The following is an 18,417-nucleotide window of genomic DNA, read 5'->3' on the forward strand; positions in this document are numbered from 1 at the left end:
CTCGGCCTCTCCTACATGCTGACTGTGGTGGCCATTTTGTGTTATGTCACACACACCCCAACGGCAGCCATTTTTTGACCGGCACCCATGGCACCTTCCTCAAAATTCCAAATGTGCCCAGTGGCTCAGAAAGGTTGGCAAGCCCTGTGCTAAAATGCCTTGGATTGTGCTGTTTTATAGAGGCAGGTGGGGAAATCATAGGGCTGAAAGCTTCCCCGTGAGGCAACTCCCTCCACATTACCAAGCCAGCCAAAGAAAAAAAACACTAGGCTAGAACTCTTCTCCCTGAGTTTTCTATGCCCAGGGAGATTAGGTAACGCATGGCTTCCTGCTAAGAATTCTGGGAGCTGTAGTTTACCCAAAACGCTGAGAGTTGTTAGGAGACCTCTAGTCCCCTCCAGAGTCACAATTCCCAGAGTTCCCTGTGAAGAGGGATTGTTAAACCACTCTGGGAACCGTAGCTCTGTGAGGGGGGTAGGGGTCTCCTAACAACTCTTAGCATCTTAACAAACAACACCTCCAAGCCGGATGAGTTGCTTGTGCTCTGTGGGGCCAGTTTGGGACTCCGCCGAATGTCCTTACCTGTCTTTGGCAACCTTCCACAATGATGAGCTTCTGCTGGGGGGACGTACGGGCAAAGACAATTTCCGTGTGGTTCTGCAGAATCTCGTCAATTTGCTCTGTGCCCATGTCTTTCAAGTCGGTGCCATGGATCACACAGGCTTTGGCATCTCTGGGTGGGCAAAAAGACGGCGTCATGGTGGTAAAAGATGCACCTTGTCATCCATACTCAGGTGCAGGGCTGGCCTTACCATGAGAGGAACCAAAGCGGCTGGACAGAAACTTTCTGTTACAGAAATGTGAATATCCTATAGAACCTCAATGAACCAGGCAGGATAGCAAAAGTAAGACGCGACTAGCCAGCCCGGGACCTGTACTATGACTCTCATCATACCCAATCATTTGCCATGCTGGCTTGGGCCAATGGGAGTTTTGGTCCAAAAGGGCTGGGGGAGGCTGGTCTATGATCTCTTGTGAGCTAGCAATTTAGCATTGTTTTGCTATGTTCTCATTCCAAGCAGTTCCAGTGAGATATCTCCACTGCGGGCTTAATCTGGCTGAACAGTCATTCCTTCTCTCCTAGGAACTGTAGTCCTCTGAGGCCCCCCGCCAAACTGCAAGTCCCAGAATCCTCGCACAGGGAGGGGGGCAGGGGGAGAGAGCTGTAACAATTTACTAAGGTACATTTTATTGTAGCTAGACAGAGGTGGATGCTCTAACACCATGTGGCTTCTCATTCTGGTACAGTGGTACCTCTACTTACGAATAACTCTACTTACGAATGTTTCTACTTACGAACAGAGCTCCATCCTCCATCTTGGATGTGGTTTAGATAGGATTTTTTCTACTTACGAATTTTTAGATAGGGTTGCTTCTACTTACGAATTTTTTCTCCCAATGCATTCCTATGGGATTCAACTTACAAATTTTTTCGACTTACAAATGTGCGTTCGGAACGCATTAAATTCATAAGTAGAGGTACCACTGTATCTGCCAAGCTGAGATCTGCTTAACTTCATGGAGCAAACCGTCTCACGATAGGCAGCAAAACTGCCAAAGGCAGGCCACCGCAGCTTTCTTTGTTCCTCCCTCACCCCAGCCAATGCTCTTCCAAGTCTTCCTCCTCCTCTCTGCCTTGGAAGAGTTATTTCTTTCTTGTGCCATCTTCCCAACTCCATTATGTTTGGCTCCAGCCTCTGCCTCCTACACACCCACACACCTTGACCCATCTCACCTGGGGTTGACCTGGCTGACGGGGATGTTCAGCCGGGCAGCAATGTCTTCCACAGTCTCGTTACCTTCAGAGATGATGCCCACACCTTTAGCAATGGCCTTGGCAGTGATGGGGTGGTCACCTGTTACCATGATCACCTGGTGGGGAAAGACTGGTGGTTACCAAAGGAGTCCCAGTGTAGGCAAAGGAGAAGGCTGGCTAGCTAACCAGCAAGACTCACCTGGTCCAATCTGTTCCATCCTAAGAGTTTCGGGGCAGAACAAGGGGCCCCTAGGGAGGCCTGGCTGGGTGGTTGCCAGCATGGTACCAGTTCCTTCCTCTCTCAGTATGTATCTCAATCCTGATGCAAACCCAAGTTGCCACAGCCTCTCTGGCTGCCATTTGGCTTAGCTGCTCTGATGTCACTGAAGGCCTGGCAAGCCTTGGGCTAATCAAGTGACTGCTCAGAAGCAAAGGAAGCCCTCTAATTCTGAAGCCTATGGGCAAATTTGAAATTTGGGGAATGAATGAGCTGCTTAATAGACACAATTGTCCCTCCCCAGAGACAAATGCACCCAAGCAAAGGATCTCAAAAGAGCTGCAGCACTCCAGAGACACACTCCGCAGTGGGCCAAGCATGCCTTCCTGAGGCAGCCAGTCAGTTTACTCAAGGGGCAACTGAATTTTAGCACCTGGCACCTACAACTCATTTTCAAGGCAAGCAACACCACATTACCTTGATGCCAGCGCTTCGGCATTTGCCCACAGCATCGGGCACAGCAGCGCGGGGAGGATCAATCATGGACATGAGCCCAACAAAGCAGAGGTTCTCGGTGGTAAAGTTGACATCATCGCAATCAAAGGCGAATCCTTTGGGGTACTGTTCCTCGGGCATGTAGAAGTGGCAGAAACCTGGAGGGTGAGAAGGAGGCAAAACCCCTTGGAATATGCCCTTTGGATGACCTGTCGCCAGGTGCTAACTTGAGAAATGAAGGTGTTTTGCATGCAGAAAGTTGCTTCTGCAGGTAGGGCTAGCAACCCCCAACTCCCTTCTGAAATCCTGGAGAGCTGCTGCCAATCGGAGTTTGCAATGCTGAGCTGGATAGACCAATAGTCTGACTCGGTATATGACAACTTCCTATGTTCTTATGGTCTGCGATGTTTCTTTTTTAAGGAGCTTGAAACTTCCAAATCCATGGGCACAATTCTTTATGCACTTGAAAGTTACTGGTGCCCAGAAAACCAGGGTTTGGAAGCTCTGGGTTACTGCTGAGCTCAGCAGGCTTCTTTCTGGCGTTGTAGTGGCTTCTTAGTCTTGAATGAAATTTGGCACGCAGCCCACCCTGTCCACCTGCATCTCACGTTCTCCAGCCCGCTTCCCATCTCCCCCCAGGGGGTCCATTCCCTGCACTCTCTCCACAGCCATGCATACCTAGCACCCTCTCGCCAAGACCTCCCAGCTCCAGGTAGGCATTCTGGAAAGCTTCTTTCAACTCCTCGTCCAGGGGCTGTTCTTTGCCTTGGAGGAGGATGGTGGAGCATCGGTCAAGGATGCGCTCAGGTGCGCCCTTCATAACCAGCAGGTAGCGGTTATCGTTGGGGTCTTCTGTCTCGTGAATCGAGAGCTGTGGGACAGAGGAAAACAGAGCAGTAGCATTCCCAGATCCTACCTAAGGTGCTATTTGAAAACAGGGCACCACGTAGAACCAATCCGTATCTTGAACACAAAGTAAGGTACAAAATTCTTGACTGCACCACTTCAAACGTTTTTAAATTGTCTTCCATGTAAAGAAGTTCCCTGCATGTAGTAAGCTAGTTCACCAGCGATAAGGGCTATGGAGAAACTGGATAAGAGGAGACTGAGAGGAGGTACGATAGACATCTTCAATTATCTAAAGGGCTGCCACGTGGGAAATAGAGCAAGCTTGTTTTCTTTTGCTCTGGAGGGTAGGACCCAAACGAATGGCTTCAAGTTACAAGAAAGGAAATTCCGACTAAACATCAGGAAGAACTTTCTCATGGTATAAGCTGTTTTACTGTGGAACGGTCTCCTTCCTTCCTTCCTTCCTTCCTTCCTTCCTTCCTTCCTTCCTTCCTTCCTTCCTTCCTTCCTTCCTTCCTTCCTTCCTTCCTTCCTTCCTGGCTTTTAAGCAGAGGTTGGATGGTCATCTGTCCTGGATGTTTTAGTTAAGATTCTTGCATTGAAGGAAGTTGGACCAGATGATTCTCAGTGTCCCTTCCAACTCTACGATTCTATAATTATGTACTCTATTTCTATGAGTAATGGAGTGATAAGGTTTTGTAATTAAAATAAAAATAAATAATGGGAGAACATTGAATCCTACGTCCGCAGTCCAAAGTGGTTTAGCAATCAATTCCCCCCTCCCAGGGAACTCTAGTAATTGTAGCTCTTTGAGGGGAATAGGAGTCTCCAAGCAACTCTCAGCACCCTTCACAAACTGCAGCTCCCAGGATTCTTCAGGGAAAGTAATGGCTGTTCAAAGTGTTATAACAGAGCTTTAAATATATGGTGCAGCTGTGGCTCTTTTTAATAAATTGTTCAGGCCACCCATACAATGCTCCCGGGGCCCAATGTTGCCCACACGCCTCCAGCTGACCTTTCTTATTTCGGAATATTCTGGTTGTGTAACAATACATCAACCGGTGGCTGGGTGTTTTTTTTTTTAACCCTGTCTGTGCAGCTAGAATCCATTATGAATTTCTGCAGGAGGACTAGGTCAGTGTGAAGCGAGAGAGCTTCCACGTTTGATGATCCCTGGGATAGCTCTGCTGGTAGTGCTGGTTGTGGGTTCGAGCCTCACGTTGGGCAAAAGATTCCTGCATTGCAGGGGGTTGGGCTAGATGACCCTTGGGGTCCCTTCCAACTCTGTGATTCCTTGATGTAAATTTGGGGGAACGGACATTCAACTGCCTGTCTTTTCCGCTGCTCTTTGGCACCCGAGGCACTTGGTGATGAAAGTGCTTTGATTTCCACCATTCGTTTATATTTGGATACCATGACAGTCAATGGCCAAACTCAACTGATCTGGGTAAGCGAGGCTTACATGAAGCCCTGCTGGCATGGCAGCCGACATGACATGGGACATCAGATTATGGTGATGGGCTGTAAGATGCATCACAGGGCGTAGCTAGTTACACTTTTGGCATGGGCAGAGGCAGGCCTCAATTTACCACGGTGCACAACCCCTCCTGGCTCCAGAGGGACTTGTTCACTGAGGCCAATCATTCCGGACTGCTGGCCAGAGGGAATCCTGACTAATCCTCTCCAGCTGTCGTTTAAAGAGGCAGGATTAAGACTGATGGGCCTGAGAATCCTGGAATGGGGAACTGTTTTGGGACCACTGACTCAGTCCTCTCCATGGGAACTGTGGAACACAATTTGGCGGCTAGAACCAGACCCAGGGTGGGATCCCCACTCCCCGTTGCAGAGGAGTGTCAGGTTTCTAGGAGAGTCACCACAGCCTTTTAATATCTTGGAGGGTTGGGGTGGGATGAGGTGAGGTGACGCAGTTCCTGCTCTGCTGAACTGGAAGATACATATGTCAACCAGGGCTAAGTGATCACTCTTGGGAGGCAGGAGAAGAGACATCCTCCCTTCGGCCGAGGAGGAGCCAGAGTTATAATCTCTGGCAAAGTCCCATGCGTTTATGCAGCCCCCTTTTCACAAACTAAGATCTGATCGCTGTTCTCACTGATAGAGCCTGTGTTCGCCGGCTTCAATGTCACATGGCCCCGGCCTTGCCACAAACGAGAATGTTCTAGAATGTTACTGTATTTGACTTAATAGTTTTGGGGTTGTTATGAAAAGCGGAGGCCTGCTTTGCAATGTCATGAGATAATTTTGAGTATGAGCAAAGACAAAAGAAAATGAGCCTGAGCCTGAGGTATAACGAAGGAAAATTCTAGAAGACAGGACTGAGGGAAGATGAAGCTCCAGGGTGTGGATGACTTGCATTTACAGATGAATAGGAAAAGAATATTGGGGAGAAGCTTCTAGCAAATGCCATCAAATCTTGAAGAGGAGCTGTGGAGTTTTATTAATGCTGCAGCTCCCCACTCAAGGAATACCATTGGCTTTTTCAAGCACCCTGGTATAGGGAGATATTCTGTTAATGCGGAATTTCACCTTGCCCTGGACCTCTTAGCGTAGCTGACACAATTTTGAGGGTTGGCAGGGCCACCCTGAGACATCTATACCTGGTATTTGTTGGTGGAGTTGAAAGGGATCTCAGCCACTTTTTTGTTTTTCTCCCTCATCAGCTTGACGGATCCAGACGAGAGCTCAATGCACTTTAGCAGGGCGGACTCAGAAGCATCTCCTGCCACGTCACGCTGTGAAGAAATGGAAGCTCTTTTAAACCAGGGAGGCAGCCATTTCCATCTCTCACAGTGCCCCCCCCCATCTACCACATTCCTTTGCTTGGCAGAAGTCACAGCAATCTTTTGTAAGCTCTTTCCCTCACAGCCACGTTCCATATCTCACAGACTTCAGACTGTCAGCCACGAACGATACTGTTTTCCAGAACAACCAAAGACATTACTGTTCTGAAAAGCTTTCGTAATTGGATGATCTCTGCCATGGGTGTCTGCTTTGTAATGTCTTTAAATTTATCTATCTGCTGTTATTTTCTGTGTTGTTGTCAAATCTCGTACATCACCTTAAGACGTGTGTGGAAGCTGATTCATAATAGTAGAATTATTATTATTATTATTATTATTATTATTATTATTATTACTACTACTATTATTATTATTATTAAAGGTAAAGGTACCCCTGACCATTAGGTCCAGTCGCGGATGACTCTGGGGTTGTGGCGTTCATCTCGCTTTATTGGCCAAGGGAGCCGATGTACAGCTTCCAGGTCATGTGGGCAGCATGACAAAGCCGCTTCTGGCGAACCAGAGCAGCACATGGAAACGGCGTTTACCTTCCTGCTGGAGCTGTACCTATTTATCTACTTGCACTTGATGTGCTTTCGAACCGCTAGGTGGGCAGGAGCTGGGACCAAGCAATGGGAGCTCACCCCGTCGTGGGGATTTGAACCGCCGACCTTCTGATCGGCAAGCCCTAGGCTCTGTGGTTTAGACCACAGTGCCACCCGCATCAATAATATTATTATTATTACTTTACTATTATTATCACTCAGAAAGGAGATGAGAGAAATGAAGACACCCACCGTTAAACCTAACTACGCCAAGGGCATCTTGATCTGAAATGATATTCAGCATAGGCCCCAGTGCCACCCCAATACCTGACTTTTCACCTCCCATCTGAGACCCAACTATGGTGTCCTTCACATTCTCTCACGGTCTTGCTCTCACCTTGAGGATGGGCACATTTTCCTGACCTCCCTTGAAGACAGCTCGGTTGCAAAGCCCTGCAATGTGGGACAAAGCCACCCAGGTAGCAGAACTCTTGTCGAAGGCCGTGCCTACAAAGAAGGGAAAGTCAGATGAAAGGACCGAACAGCGACGTTCTAAGCTGAAGGAGGAAATGGAACTGGACTGTAGAACCAAGGCCGCATCCACTCCATTAAAATACTACAATGCTACTTCAACAGTCATGATTTACCCCAAAGAATTCTGGGAACTGCAGTTTGCTAAGGGTGCTGAGAGTTGCTAGGACCCCCCTAATTCCCCTCACAGAGCTACAGAGTTCTCTGAGAGACTTAACAGTCAATCCCTCTTCATAGGAAACTCTGGGAACTGTAGCTCTGTGAGGCTCTCCTAACAACTCTCAGCACCCAGAACAAAACACAGTTCCCATAATTCTTTGGGGGACTGTTAAAGCAGCGTTCATAGCGCTTTAAACTGATGGTGCAGATGTGCCCTGAGAGGAAATGGAGAATGGGGTGAGGAGAAAAATCTAGAGAGACAGGAGCTCCCTCATTTCACAGTGCCTCACACAAGAAGATGCATCGCACCAACTTCTAATCGCACACCTCACCCCAAGACTAACAAGGGGTACCCTCCCTGCCCTCCTCCCATGGCCCTCACCAGACTGGTCCTCAGTAGTATCAGCCTCGTGGATCTGGTTGTCGAACCACATGTGGGCAACGGTCATACGGTTCTGAGTCAGGGTCCCTGTTTTGTCCGAGCAGATGGTGGAGGTGGAGCCCAGGGTCTCGACGGCCTCCAAGTTCTTCACCAAGCAATTCTTGCGGGCCATGCGTTTGGCTGTCAAGGTCAGACACACCTTAAGGGGAGAAACACGAATCAGAGGTGATTAAACAACTTCGATTTAAACATACTAAGGCAACCTGGTGTGCTATGGTCCATGGGGTCACGAAGAGTCGGACACGACTAAACGACTAAACAACAAGGCAAGCTGAAGGTAGGGACTTTGCCGTTTTGCGAGGACTTAAAATGCCACCCCAGGAAACCCCTTGCCAGATCTCTCTCCCCACAAGATTTCCAGCTGTAGGCCTAGATTGCCTTCTCCATACTGCTTCCTCGAGAACATTTACAGGTACCCCGGGGTACTTACGGTGACCGTAGCCAGAAGCCCCTCAGGGACGTTGGCCACAATGATGCCAATGAGGAAGATGACGGCTTCAAGCCAGCTGTAGCCCAGAATCAGAGATAAGACGAAGAAGGAAACCCCCAAAAAGACAGCCACGCCGGTGATCAGCTGGATGAAGTGCTCGATCTCCCTTGCAATGGGGGTCTTGCCAACCTCCAAGCCCGAGGCGAGTGTGGCAATTCGGCCCATCACGGTGCGATCCCCTGTGGCGATGACGACCCCGCGTGCCGTGCCTGGTGTGATGAGAGACAACTCAATGGACACCAGGGATTCCTACCAGGTTTCTGCCAGTTTAATGGTTGTTACCACCACCACCCATTAGTGATGTATGGAAGTGAGAGCTGGTCCATAAAGAAGGCTGATCACTGAAGAATTGATGCTTTTGAATTATAGTGCTGGAGGAGACTCTTGAGAGTCCCATGGACTGCAAGAAGATCAAACCTATCCATTCTTAAGGAAATCAGCCCTGAGTGCTCATTGGAAGGACAGATCGTGAAGCTGAGGCTCCAGTACTTTGGCCACCTCATGAGAAGAGAAGATTCCCTGGAAAAGACCCTGATGTTGGGAAAGATTGAGGGCACAAGGAGAAGAGGACGACAGAGGACGAGATGGTTGGACAGTGTTCTCAAAGCTACCAATATGAGTTTGACCAAGCTGTGGGAGGCAGTGGAAGACAGGAGTGCTAGCATGCTCTGGTCCATGGGGTCACGAAGAGTCGGACATGACTAAACAACTAAACACCACCACCACCACCACCCCCCAAAAAAGAATCTTGAGAACTGTAGTTATGCAGGAGAGAGAGTTAATTGATTAGAACATAAAAATTATACCCTGCTTGATTGTTAAAAAAACAAACAACCCCACCTCAAAGCAGTTTCCAGAAAGTTGAAACAAGAAAAAATTGCAGCTCTACTTTAAACTGTAAAGGTAAAGGGATCAGGTCCAGTTGTGACCGACTCTGGGGTTGTGGTGCTCATCTCACTTTACTGGCCGAGGGAGCTGGCGTACAGCTTCCAGGTCATGTGGCCAGCATGACTAAGCCGCTTCTGGCGAACCAGAGCAGCGCACGGAAACGCTGTTAACCTTCCCGCTGTAGCGGTACCTATTTATCCACTTGCACTTTGACGTACTTTTGAACTGCTAGGTTGGCAGGAGCAGGGATCGAGGAACGGGAGCTCACGCCGTCACGGAGATTCAAACCGCTGACCTTCTGATCGGCAAGCCCTAGGCTCTGTGGTTTAACTCACAGCGCCACCCACGTCCCAAGCATCTGGGTAGCCTTGTCTAAACAAGCCTGTTTTTAGCAGGCACCAAAAAGAGTACAGTGAAGACGCCTGCTTGATCTCAATGGGCAAGGAGTTGCCAAGGTTAGGTGCTGCCAAGCTAAGCGATCAAATGCAGAAAGGGTCAAATGTGGCACCTATCATAGTGCCCATTTCGTCGATCGAAGCAGCTGATTTGGGTTCATGTGGTGCAAGGAGATCTCGTAGGTAAACTGGTCCCAAGTTGTTAAGGGCTTTATATACTAACACCCTGAACTTGGCCCAGTAGCAGATGGGCAACCAGTTTTCAGATCTCAGAGCACAGGTGTTCTATGCTGACAAGGTCTCATTCCCGCCAGCAACCGTACTGTTAAAAATCCCTATTTCCCCTTGCAGAACTACAGTTCCCAAGGTTCTAGTAAGGGGCCATTTAGCTAACTGAGGTCTATCGATGTGGACAGGCCCTCCATCATAGCAATGCTATGAGGGTTTCTCCCAGGCTCTTCTCCAACTGCTTCCTATATACACTCACACCTGCAGATCAAACTCTGGCTGTACCTTCTACACAGTTGGTAGAGAAGAAAGTGATGTTTCTTGTCTCCAGAGGGTTGTCATGGGTGCAATCAGGAGATCGTGTCTGTGGCTCTGATTCACCAGTCAATGAAGAGTTGTCCACCTGGAGAAAAAACACTGCACATTTAGTTCTTCCCCCCCCCCTAAGAAAGTTCTAAAAATTCAGTTCTAACTTCGATGCGGAAATTCGCATGTTAGATTTTCAAATTCTCAAACGTGGTATGTAATAAATTCAGGGCTCTCAAAGTCTGAACTTTAAGATTAAGTTTAAGTTTTGGCTCTGAAGCACAGCTGCTTCATATACAGTATTATGAAATTCTGGCAAAGGTGAGGCGCAATGCATTGTGAAGTTCTCATGTAAAAAAAAAACAAAAAACCCCAAACAAACCAAAAACCTTCCTTCATGGTTTTAGGGTTGCAATGTGGATTAAGCAATTTAAAAATATTGGCTCAAAAAATGTGCCACTGACTAAAGCAGGTTGCAGGTTTTTTAAATAAATAAAAAATGTTTACAACAAATACATATGCAAACTAAGATGAGCCACAGTTGCTTTAGATCAGGCACCCCCAAACTCGGCCTTCCAGATGTTTTGGGACTACAGTTCCCATCATCCCTGACCACTGGTCCTGTTAGCTAGGGATGATGGGAGTTGCAGTCCCAAAACATCTGGAGGGCCAAGTTTGGGGGTGCCTGCTTTTGATATTCCCCTTAGGGAGGGAGAAAATGGGATGCTTCTTGAAGAGGATGCCTCATACATTATCTAAAATAAAGCATCTTTCTTCAGAACCATTTGGGTTTTCTTTTTCTTCTATGCTCATTGAATTAATTCATTGACTAGGCTGTTAAATGGGCAAGCACAGCTCTCACTGGAAGTGCAAGAACAGGGCAACGTTTGGTTCAGAATGGGAGAAAACCAATGGCAAAAGACACTGTGACGATGGTACCGGATGCCTGTTGAGAAGAAGAGGGCTGGAGACACAGGTGTGGAAGGCATAGGGAGGGGGGCAGATCTCACCTTACAGCCATGAGCCGAGATGATCCTGAGATCCGCCGGGACCCTGTCTCCCCCTTTCACCTCTACCAGATCGCCAACCACCACGTCTTCGGCATTGAGTTGCATCTTCTCGCCTTCCCGGATGACCAGGGCTTGCTACGGGGTGAGAGAGGCAGGCTCAGGTAGGCAGACATTCTGGGTTCTTGGCTACTGGCACACAGATTCCCTAAAACACATCACCTTAGAGCATCGTCTCCAAGAGAGATGGAAGTAATAGGGTTATCACTCATGTTGTTAAGACTCATCACACACGTAGCAGCACTTCCAACCTGTGAAGGACCCCACCTATAACAAACAGTACCAGTCTGCAGTGGGTCATTAATGTGTCATTTTATTCATCCTTGCAGTAACACACTGGGGCAGGGTTTTGTTTTGTTTTAACTTCTCTTCCCATTTTGCAGGCAGGAGAGCTGATGTCCAAAAGGCAGGTGTATCTTGTAGTTCATTGTGAGATATTGCTGTCACTACTTGACATAGACAAAGTGGAATCTGGTGAGCCATGGCTAAGCCTGATGGGATGGGGGGGCGAGCCAGGATGGAACCCTGGAGTGCAGGGCCGTCTCAAGCCGGTCGGGTGCCCTGGCGCCATGGCACGGAGATCGCTCCAGCACCCTCGCCCTGGTGGGTGGGTGCAGCGTGCAGCGCCCTCCTGCCAGCCCGGCACCCTGGCTCCCCGCGCCACCGAGACTACCCCTAGAGCTGGGCCTGCTGGAGTGTAAAGGCTGGAGCCATCATTGCAGCTGGAAGTTCATGCATCAATCCTGGCAAAAAATCTTATGGGCCATGGGCAAAGTTTGGAGTTAAGTTGGAGAGGGGGATTCGCACCCTGCTATTGATTACCTGCTCTTAGCACTCAGTTTTATGGGATGGGCCCATGCAATTCACCCAACTCTTTGTTCCTCCTCTCATACCTGGGGCACCATGTTCTTGAAGGACTCCATGATCTTAGAACTTTTGGCTTCTTGGTAGTAGGAGAAGCAGCCAGTGATGATGACAACAGCAGCCAAGACGATACCCAGGTACAGCTGTACAAAGGGCAGGAGCAGAAACAGGATGTTGGCGTGTCAGAAGCTGCATGGGGTCCCGTCCCCTCTGCCTTGCCTCCATGCTCTTTCCTCCATGCCCCCACTCAGAGAGATGGTCCCCCAGGTGCCATTCCCCCAGAACTTACATTGTCTCCTGCTGGGTCGTCCTCAGTTCCTGCCTGGATGCCGTAGGCCAAGAAGCAGAGGATAGCACCGATCCACAAGAGGATGGAGAAACCCCCAAACAGCTGGCGGCAAAACTTCACCCATTCGGGAGTGGTGGGTGGCGGGGTGAGTGCATTGGGGCCATCTCGGGCCAAGAACTCTTGGGCTTTGCTGTGGGTCAGACCCTGGGAGGGGGAGACAGACAAAATAAACACACTCATGCCCTACTAAGCCATCCCCACTTCCCTTGAGGACATGAGAAAAGTGCTGATGGGTCAGGTGTCTCTGACCTGCCACCTGCTGCATACGCACCATAAATTTAAAGCACATGACTTCCCTCCAGAGAATCCTGGTAACTGTAGTTTGTTAAGAGTACTGGGAATTATAGCTCTGTGGGGTGTAAACTACAGTTACAAGGATTCTTTGGGAGAAGCCATGGGCCTTAAAGGCATCCTTTTTCTTGTCTTTATTCTGCATAGGGCAGGCATAGGCAAACTCAGCCCTCCAGATGTTTTTGGAACTACAATTCCCATCATCCCTAGCTAACAGGACCAGTGGTCAGGGATGATGGGAACTGTAGTCTCAAAACATCTGGAGGGCCGAGTTTACTTATGCCTGGCATAGGGCTTCCCATACTTGTGTGTCAGGTTCTGCTTTAGAGGCTGCAGCACCTCTGAAATTATTAGCTATTGAATAATAGGCAATTGTGATTGGCTATTGTCTGCTGGCGATTGATTGATTGATTGATTGATTGATTGACTGGATGATTGATAAAGCACCCAATACTGCTCTGTTCATCCCGCCCCCTCAATTCTATCTAGAAAATAAAGATCAGCTATCACAATCTTGCAGGGTCGTTCTGTTCCACATAGCTAGCTACTGCCCAGGTCCCTTGCTGGCCACGTCTGCCAGCCAGCTGTTTCCCCCACATAAATACCCCACTAGCCAGGAAGGCCAGGCAGTACTCGCCAACCCAACCCTTTAGGAAGCAATTTTAAGCATCACGCCTTGGGTGAAATCACTCTGCCTGGCTTCATTCACCTGCACACAGTCTGTGTTGTATTTCCGGCACACTTCTTCAATGGACATTTTATGCTCAGTCTGAAAAATGCCAAAGAGACAGAGAGAGAGAGAGAGAGAGAATTAGGTGGTGTCTCCACTGGCTGCCCCAGATCTCCTGCCCCACAAAAGTCCTCCCAGCATCTACTGCTGCGATGTTAGATGCCCCAGCCTCCACCGCAGCACCATCTACTGGTCAAGAGCAGGCAGCACATGTTCTTCATCCGCGCTGCCTCCCCAGCCCCCCCCCCCCCAACGCTGTGCCATTCTGCATACGGCAGGCAAAGGCATAAAACTTACCATCGCCACCTCCTTCTTAAGATCATCCAGATCTCGGACCTTCTGCTGAGCTTTGGTCTTCTTTGGCGAAGGGTTCTCATCGTGCTTGTCTTGCGTGGTTGCCACGCGGTAGCTATCTGAGCGGCCGTACTATTTGAGGGAAGAGAGGAAACAGAGTGAGACGAGGGGTGAAATGCCACGCGCTAGAATATCAGCCCCTAAACCAACACCGTTGTCGGTGCAATTGTTTCACGTAGACCACAGTGCAGAGGCATCTCCCTGCCCCCCAGCTATTTGTGTACGGAAGCAGCTCCCATTAGCACCCAAAGGTTCAAGAGTCCTTATCATCCAAAGAAACGTCTCCTGTGCTCCATCACAACCACTGAGACCAGCCAATAAATTTCTCATGGCTATATGTCAGGATGGGGGACCTGTGACTTTCCAGTTGTTGTTTTGGCTACAATTCCCATCTTCCCTGACCACTGACCATGCCATAGGCTCCCTGCTATCTATGAAGGGTCCATAGAAAGACAAGGTATTCCGCAAGACCTAATTCACACAGAGCATAATTGGTTTATGGAATACAGTAATCTCCACTAGCTTGAACAGAAGGATTAGAGAAATTCACAGAGAACTATCGGGGCCTATTAGCACTGCCAGATAAATGGAACTTCGGTGTTCAGGAGCAGTATAGCTCTGATTCTCAAATACCAGAGCTAAACAACAGGGATAAGCTATCACCTTCATGCTTTGCTCCTGAGCTTTAAGGAACATTTGTTGGATCAAAATGCTGGATTAGCTGGCTCCCACGGTCAGCTGCAGCAACGCAATTCTTCATGGGCTTAAGGAGACACTGGCCTAAAACAATTAATACTATATTTTTATCTTTGTCCTTTGTTTAATCCACTTACTGGTTTTTATTGGGTTGTGGTTTTAGTGTTGTTGTCCCTCTAGAAATTCAACTAACTCGATGAAGCCATTCCTTCTTCATTTAATTTGTGGCTTTCTTTCCCCACCCCCCACACTCAGAAATGACAATGCATTTTGATTGCCATAGCTTTGCCACCAAGAAAAGATGGAAGAAGGGCTCCGGTAAGGGAAGTAGAAGACCAGAAGAGGTGGCATCTTGCTAAGGAGCTGGCTAAGGCCAAAGCTCAGTGGCAGAGCATGTGCTTGGCATGCAGAAGGTCCCATGCTTAGTTCCTGGCACCTCCAGTTAAAGGTTATCTCAGGACGAAGAGCTGGGGAAGCCCTCTGCTTGAGACAATACTAGGCTGGATGAACTGACCCAGAATCATGCTGCTTTGCCTGCTGATAAACTGCAACTGCATCTACAACAGCATTTGATGAACATTGAGCCCTTTGGCCTTCCAGCATCCACACATGCACTGCCGCACATGCCGATCTGCGCAATCAAGAGCTATGCATGCATTCCTGCTCAGGGGTTAGTCTATGTTTCGGAGGGCAAACTGTTGAGTCCTCCACACATGGTCTCAAAGACGGCGTCAGAAATCACACCTGGGTTAGGTGCCTTGGTAACAGCACACAATGTAACCTGCTGCATGCCAGGTTTCAAACCCAGTGTATCAGAGGAGCCTGTTTCCATGCATGCATTTCTGGGGGTGCACATGATCAGAGCATCACGTGCTTGTCTGATGCTGTTGTCATGCAAGGACTACGGCAAGGAGCTGTGAGATGGAAAGATCTCAGCTACTGAACTCACTGGGTAATCTTGGGCAAGACACAGCCTCACAGATCTTCGACTAGCCTACCTTGCAGGATACGGAGGAGCTTAACTGAAATATTATATGCAGAGTGCTTTGAACACTCGAGAAAGATGCACTTTTTCAAAGGTTTAATTCATGGTAAGCCTTAACCACAGAACCTGTGCACCCTGTCATACATGCACCGCAGTGAAAAGAGGTGCAGAAACTCCCACTCTTTTTTTGATGGACAACCCAGTTGTCAAGTTTTTTTTAGGGGGGAGCTTCACCTGATCGCACCACCACTGGCATTGCTGCAGCCACATTACAACAGCGCCTCTGACACACAGCTCTGGCCACTGTGCCAATATACAGCTTCTGGTACGCTACAAAGAGGTGGCAGAACTCAGTTTCGGTGAGTTCTGGCTTAATATAAGCCCTGGTGCACCTCTGGAAAAGGTGCAGTACTGGATGCTTCTGAACATGCACAAAGTGCCTTCTTCACTGGGGAATAAAAACTAATGCACATGGATTTTTGGAGCAACAAGAAGAGCTTGAGGCCTAAGGTCTCTTGCTACAGAAATATCCTATCCTTTCAATATCTTCAGAGAACAGAATTGGTAATTGCCAGGGAGTTCCCCACATGAAGCCACTGCTCTAGGACAGGTACCCCCAAATTGTGTCCCTCCAGACGTTTTGGCCTACAACTTCCATCATCCCTAACTAACAGGACCAGTGTTCAGGGATGATGGGAATTATAGTCCCAAAACATCTGGAGGACCGAGTTTGGGGATATCTGCTCTAGGAGGTTGAGATTTGTGAGATCTCCCATTCTGCCCTTTGCTTCTTGTCAATGCCCTTGATCCATCTGAGATAGAACTCCCCCTGGCCAAGGGAAGGAAAGCGACCTGCAGTTGTGTGCAGACTGTTCCCCCCCCCATACACTCTTTTGACCAAAGTTCTTCCGCCCACTGCCCACCTCCATTTCAACAAACCTGCCAAATCTATTTGACACTGCACCATGGCAGGACAGGATGGTGATGGAGTCTACCCACCACAAGCAACAGTGGGGGTCCTATCATTCCACTTTATATGTCTCTACTATCCGAACACACCTCCACACTGTCTTCCTTCTCCAGGCCCCATCCTAGAAGAAGATTCACTAAGAACTGAACAGGGTGAGTGAAAGGGTGTGTGCTTTCTAAAACAAAGGGAGGGGGATCTATTGGCTTGTGATGCAGTTTCATCTCTAAAGTCTGGCCTGGCTATTATCCACATAAGAGGAGGATGGAGGAAATAAATGTGCATCTAAGGCCCAAGGAGGTAATTCCATGACCTTGACTGACTTTGAGATGCCCTTTGCCGGCAGTGCTGATGAGCAAAAATCTTGGGCCTTGATTTGTGACTGAGAGTGGGATTGGCCTCCTGCGGGTCATCAGATGACCGTTCGGGGTGAGGGAACCTCTACAGACGTCCTCATTCACCCATGTCCCTATCAGAACACCCATTGCAATTAAAGGCATTGGCAGAAAGCCGAGATGTTTGGATGGAGCAGTATACAACCTGAGAGCAGAGTATATGAAACATGCACGTCCTTAGACATGCTAATCAGTATACATGCACATGTAGAATCCCCACCCCCAAAATGGTGATGCTCACATTTGCGGATATTCACACATACTGAGGCCCCAAGCCACCAAGGGCCAAGACAGGCATGCGGTACACTTAGAAGCCCACACAAGTCACTCTCTTGCACGCGCAACCGTGAACAAAATATGCACAGAATCACAGAGAAAGAAAAAGGAAAAGAATGCACTCTGCATGCTATCTGAACCACCAACACCTCCATGCTTTCCCAATGTGCTTTCCTTCCCAGTATGCAGTTGCATATACATGTCCATTTCTGGACTAGTCGTGTGCATGAGAGTGGCACACGCCAATGTCTACCAAATTTCCTACAGTGGAGAATACTGCAGTCTCACACAAGGTTTTTTCTTCCTCTAAGAGACCTGGAAAGCAGTTGGTGGGGTGTGCGGTTAGAATGCAATAATGTATTCCCCAAACAAAGTGCCCTAACTCCTTGATAAGCTCAATGGTTGAGAAAGGAGAGTTTATAAGCTCACACAGTTGCCCCTTGGTTTTTTTTTTTAAAGGGGGTAGGGGGGATGTGGCATACTGCAGTACAGAGAAGAGGAACCCACCCTTCCTCCTATAACGCTAGTTATAAAGAGAGGATGTCCCTGTGGACCAAACCTGCTGATGTATTTCTGGGAGATGACTAAAGGCAATTGGTTACTCTGAGCTGGAGATATGGGGCTGCTGTGGAGGGGGGGGGTATCTCTGAGTACCCGGCACCCGACAAGGTGCCTGCCAGCCTCCCCAGCTCCATCAGGCCTGACCGCCACCCCCATATTCTGCGGCGCTGCGACGGAAGGAAGGGAGAAATCCCTGGCGTGGTGCCAGCGCTGCAGCAAGGCTCACCAGCCGCAGAGCCCTGTGCCAAATGAGGAGGAGGAGGAAGAGGCAGATGAAGAAGGCCAGCAAATGCAAATCCTCTGCCAAAGGGACAAGCCACCTTCCGCACCCTCTGGCTGTCTTTGCACGGCTCAGAAATGAATTCCTGGGGAGGAAACAACTGGGTCAGGGTGACCCAGGCAAGAGGAGGCAGAGGGGGGGAGAGGCTGGCCTGGGGAGGAAGGGGAGAGGAAGAGGGTGTCTTTCCCCCATAAAAATAAGAGGAAATACATTGGTCTTGCTTGGGAATCCCTTTCTCTCTAGGCCCTGAAACTCCCACAGGGAAGAAATGAGGAGTGGGGAAGCAGATTTAGGGAGCCAGCTGCGTTTTCCTTTTCCTTTTCCGAGGCCCATAATATATTAAACAAGGCCCAGAATAAACCCCCTCTCTCTGTCCAGCTTCTCTTTCTCCCAGTATTTCCTACCCACCACCCACCCCCACAAAAAAACCCATCCCTTCCTCT

At 48.8% G+C, this 18,417-nt stretch overlaps 1 protein-coding gene across 1 annotated transcript in view; it reads right to left on the reverse strand.

Annotated features, from left to right (window-relative positions):
* ATP1A3 (ATPase Na+/K+ transporting subunit alpha 3) overlaps positions 1-18,417 on the reverse strand; it is a 34,182-nt gene that overhangs the window by 13,144 nt on the left and 2,621 nt on the right. The window contains exons 2-15 of the mRNA XM_035117568.2: positions 13,758-13,886; positions 13,440-13,499; positions 12,380-12,583; positions 12,120-12,233; positions 11,170-11,304; positions 10,139-10,256; positions 8,283-8,551; positions 7,793-7,991; positions 7,118-7,227; positions 5,993-6,127; positions 3,207-3,399; positions 2,511-2,686; positions 1,796-1,932; positions 583-733 (exon numbers count right to left, since the gene is read on the reverse strand). Of these exons, the coding sequence (XP_034973459.1) occupies positions 583-733; positions 1,796-1,932; positions 2,511-2,686; positions 3,207-3,399; positions 5,993-6,127; positions 7,118-7,227; positions 7,793-7,991; positions 8,283-8,551; positions 10,139-10,256; positions 11,170-11,304; positions 12,120-12,233; positions 12,380-12,583; positions 13,440-13,499; positions 13,758-13,886 (2,130 nt within the window). The remainder of the gene's footprint in view (positions 1-582; positions 734-1,795; positions 1,933-2,510; positions 2,687-3,206; positions 3,400-5,992; positions 6,128-7,117; positions 7,228-7,792; positions 7,992-8,282; positions 8,552-10,138; positions 10,257-11,169; positions 11,305-12,119; positions 12,234-12,379; positions 12,584-13,439; positions 13,500-13,757; positions 13,887-18,417) is intronic.

The sequence above is a fragment of the Zootoca vivipara genome, chromosome 6, assembly GCF_963506605.1.
Source record: "Zootoca vivipara chromosome 6, rZooViv1.1, whole genome shotgun sequence".
In the NCBI taxonomy this organism is placed as follows: domain Eukaryota; kingdom Metazoa; phylum Chordata; class Lepidosauria; order Squamata; family Lacertidae; genus Zootoca; species Zootoca vivipara.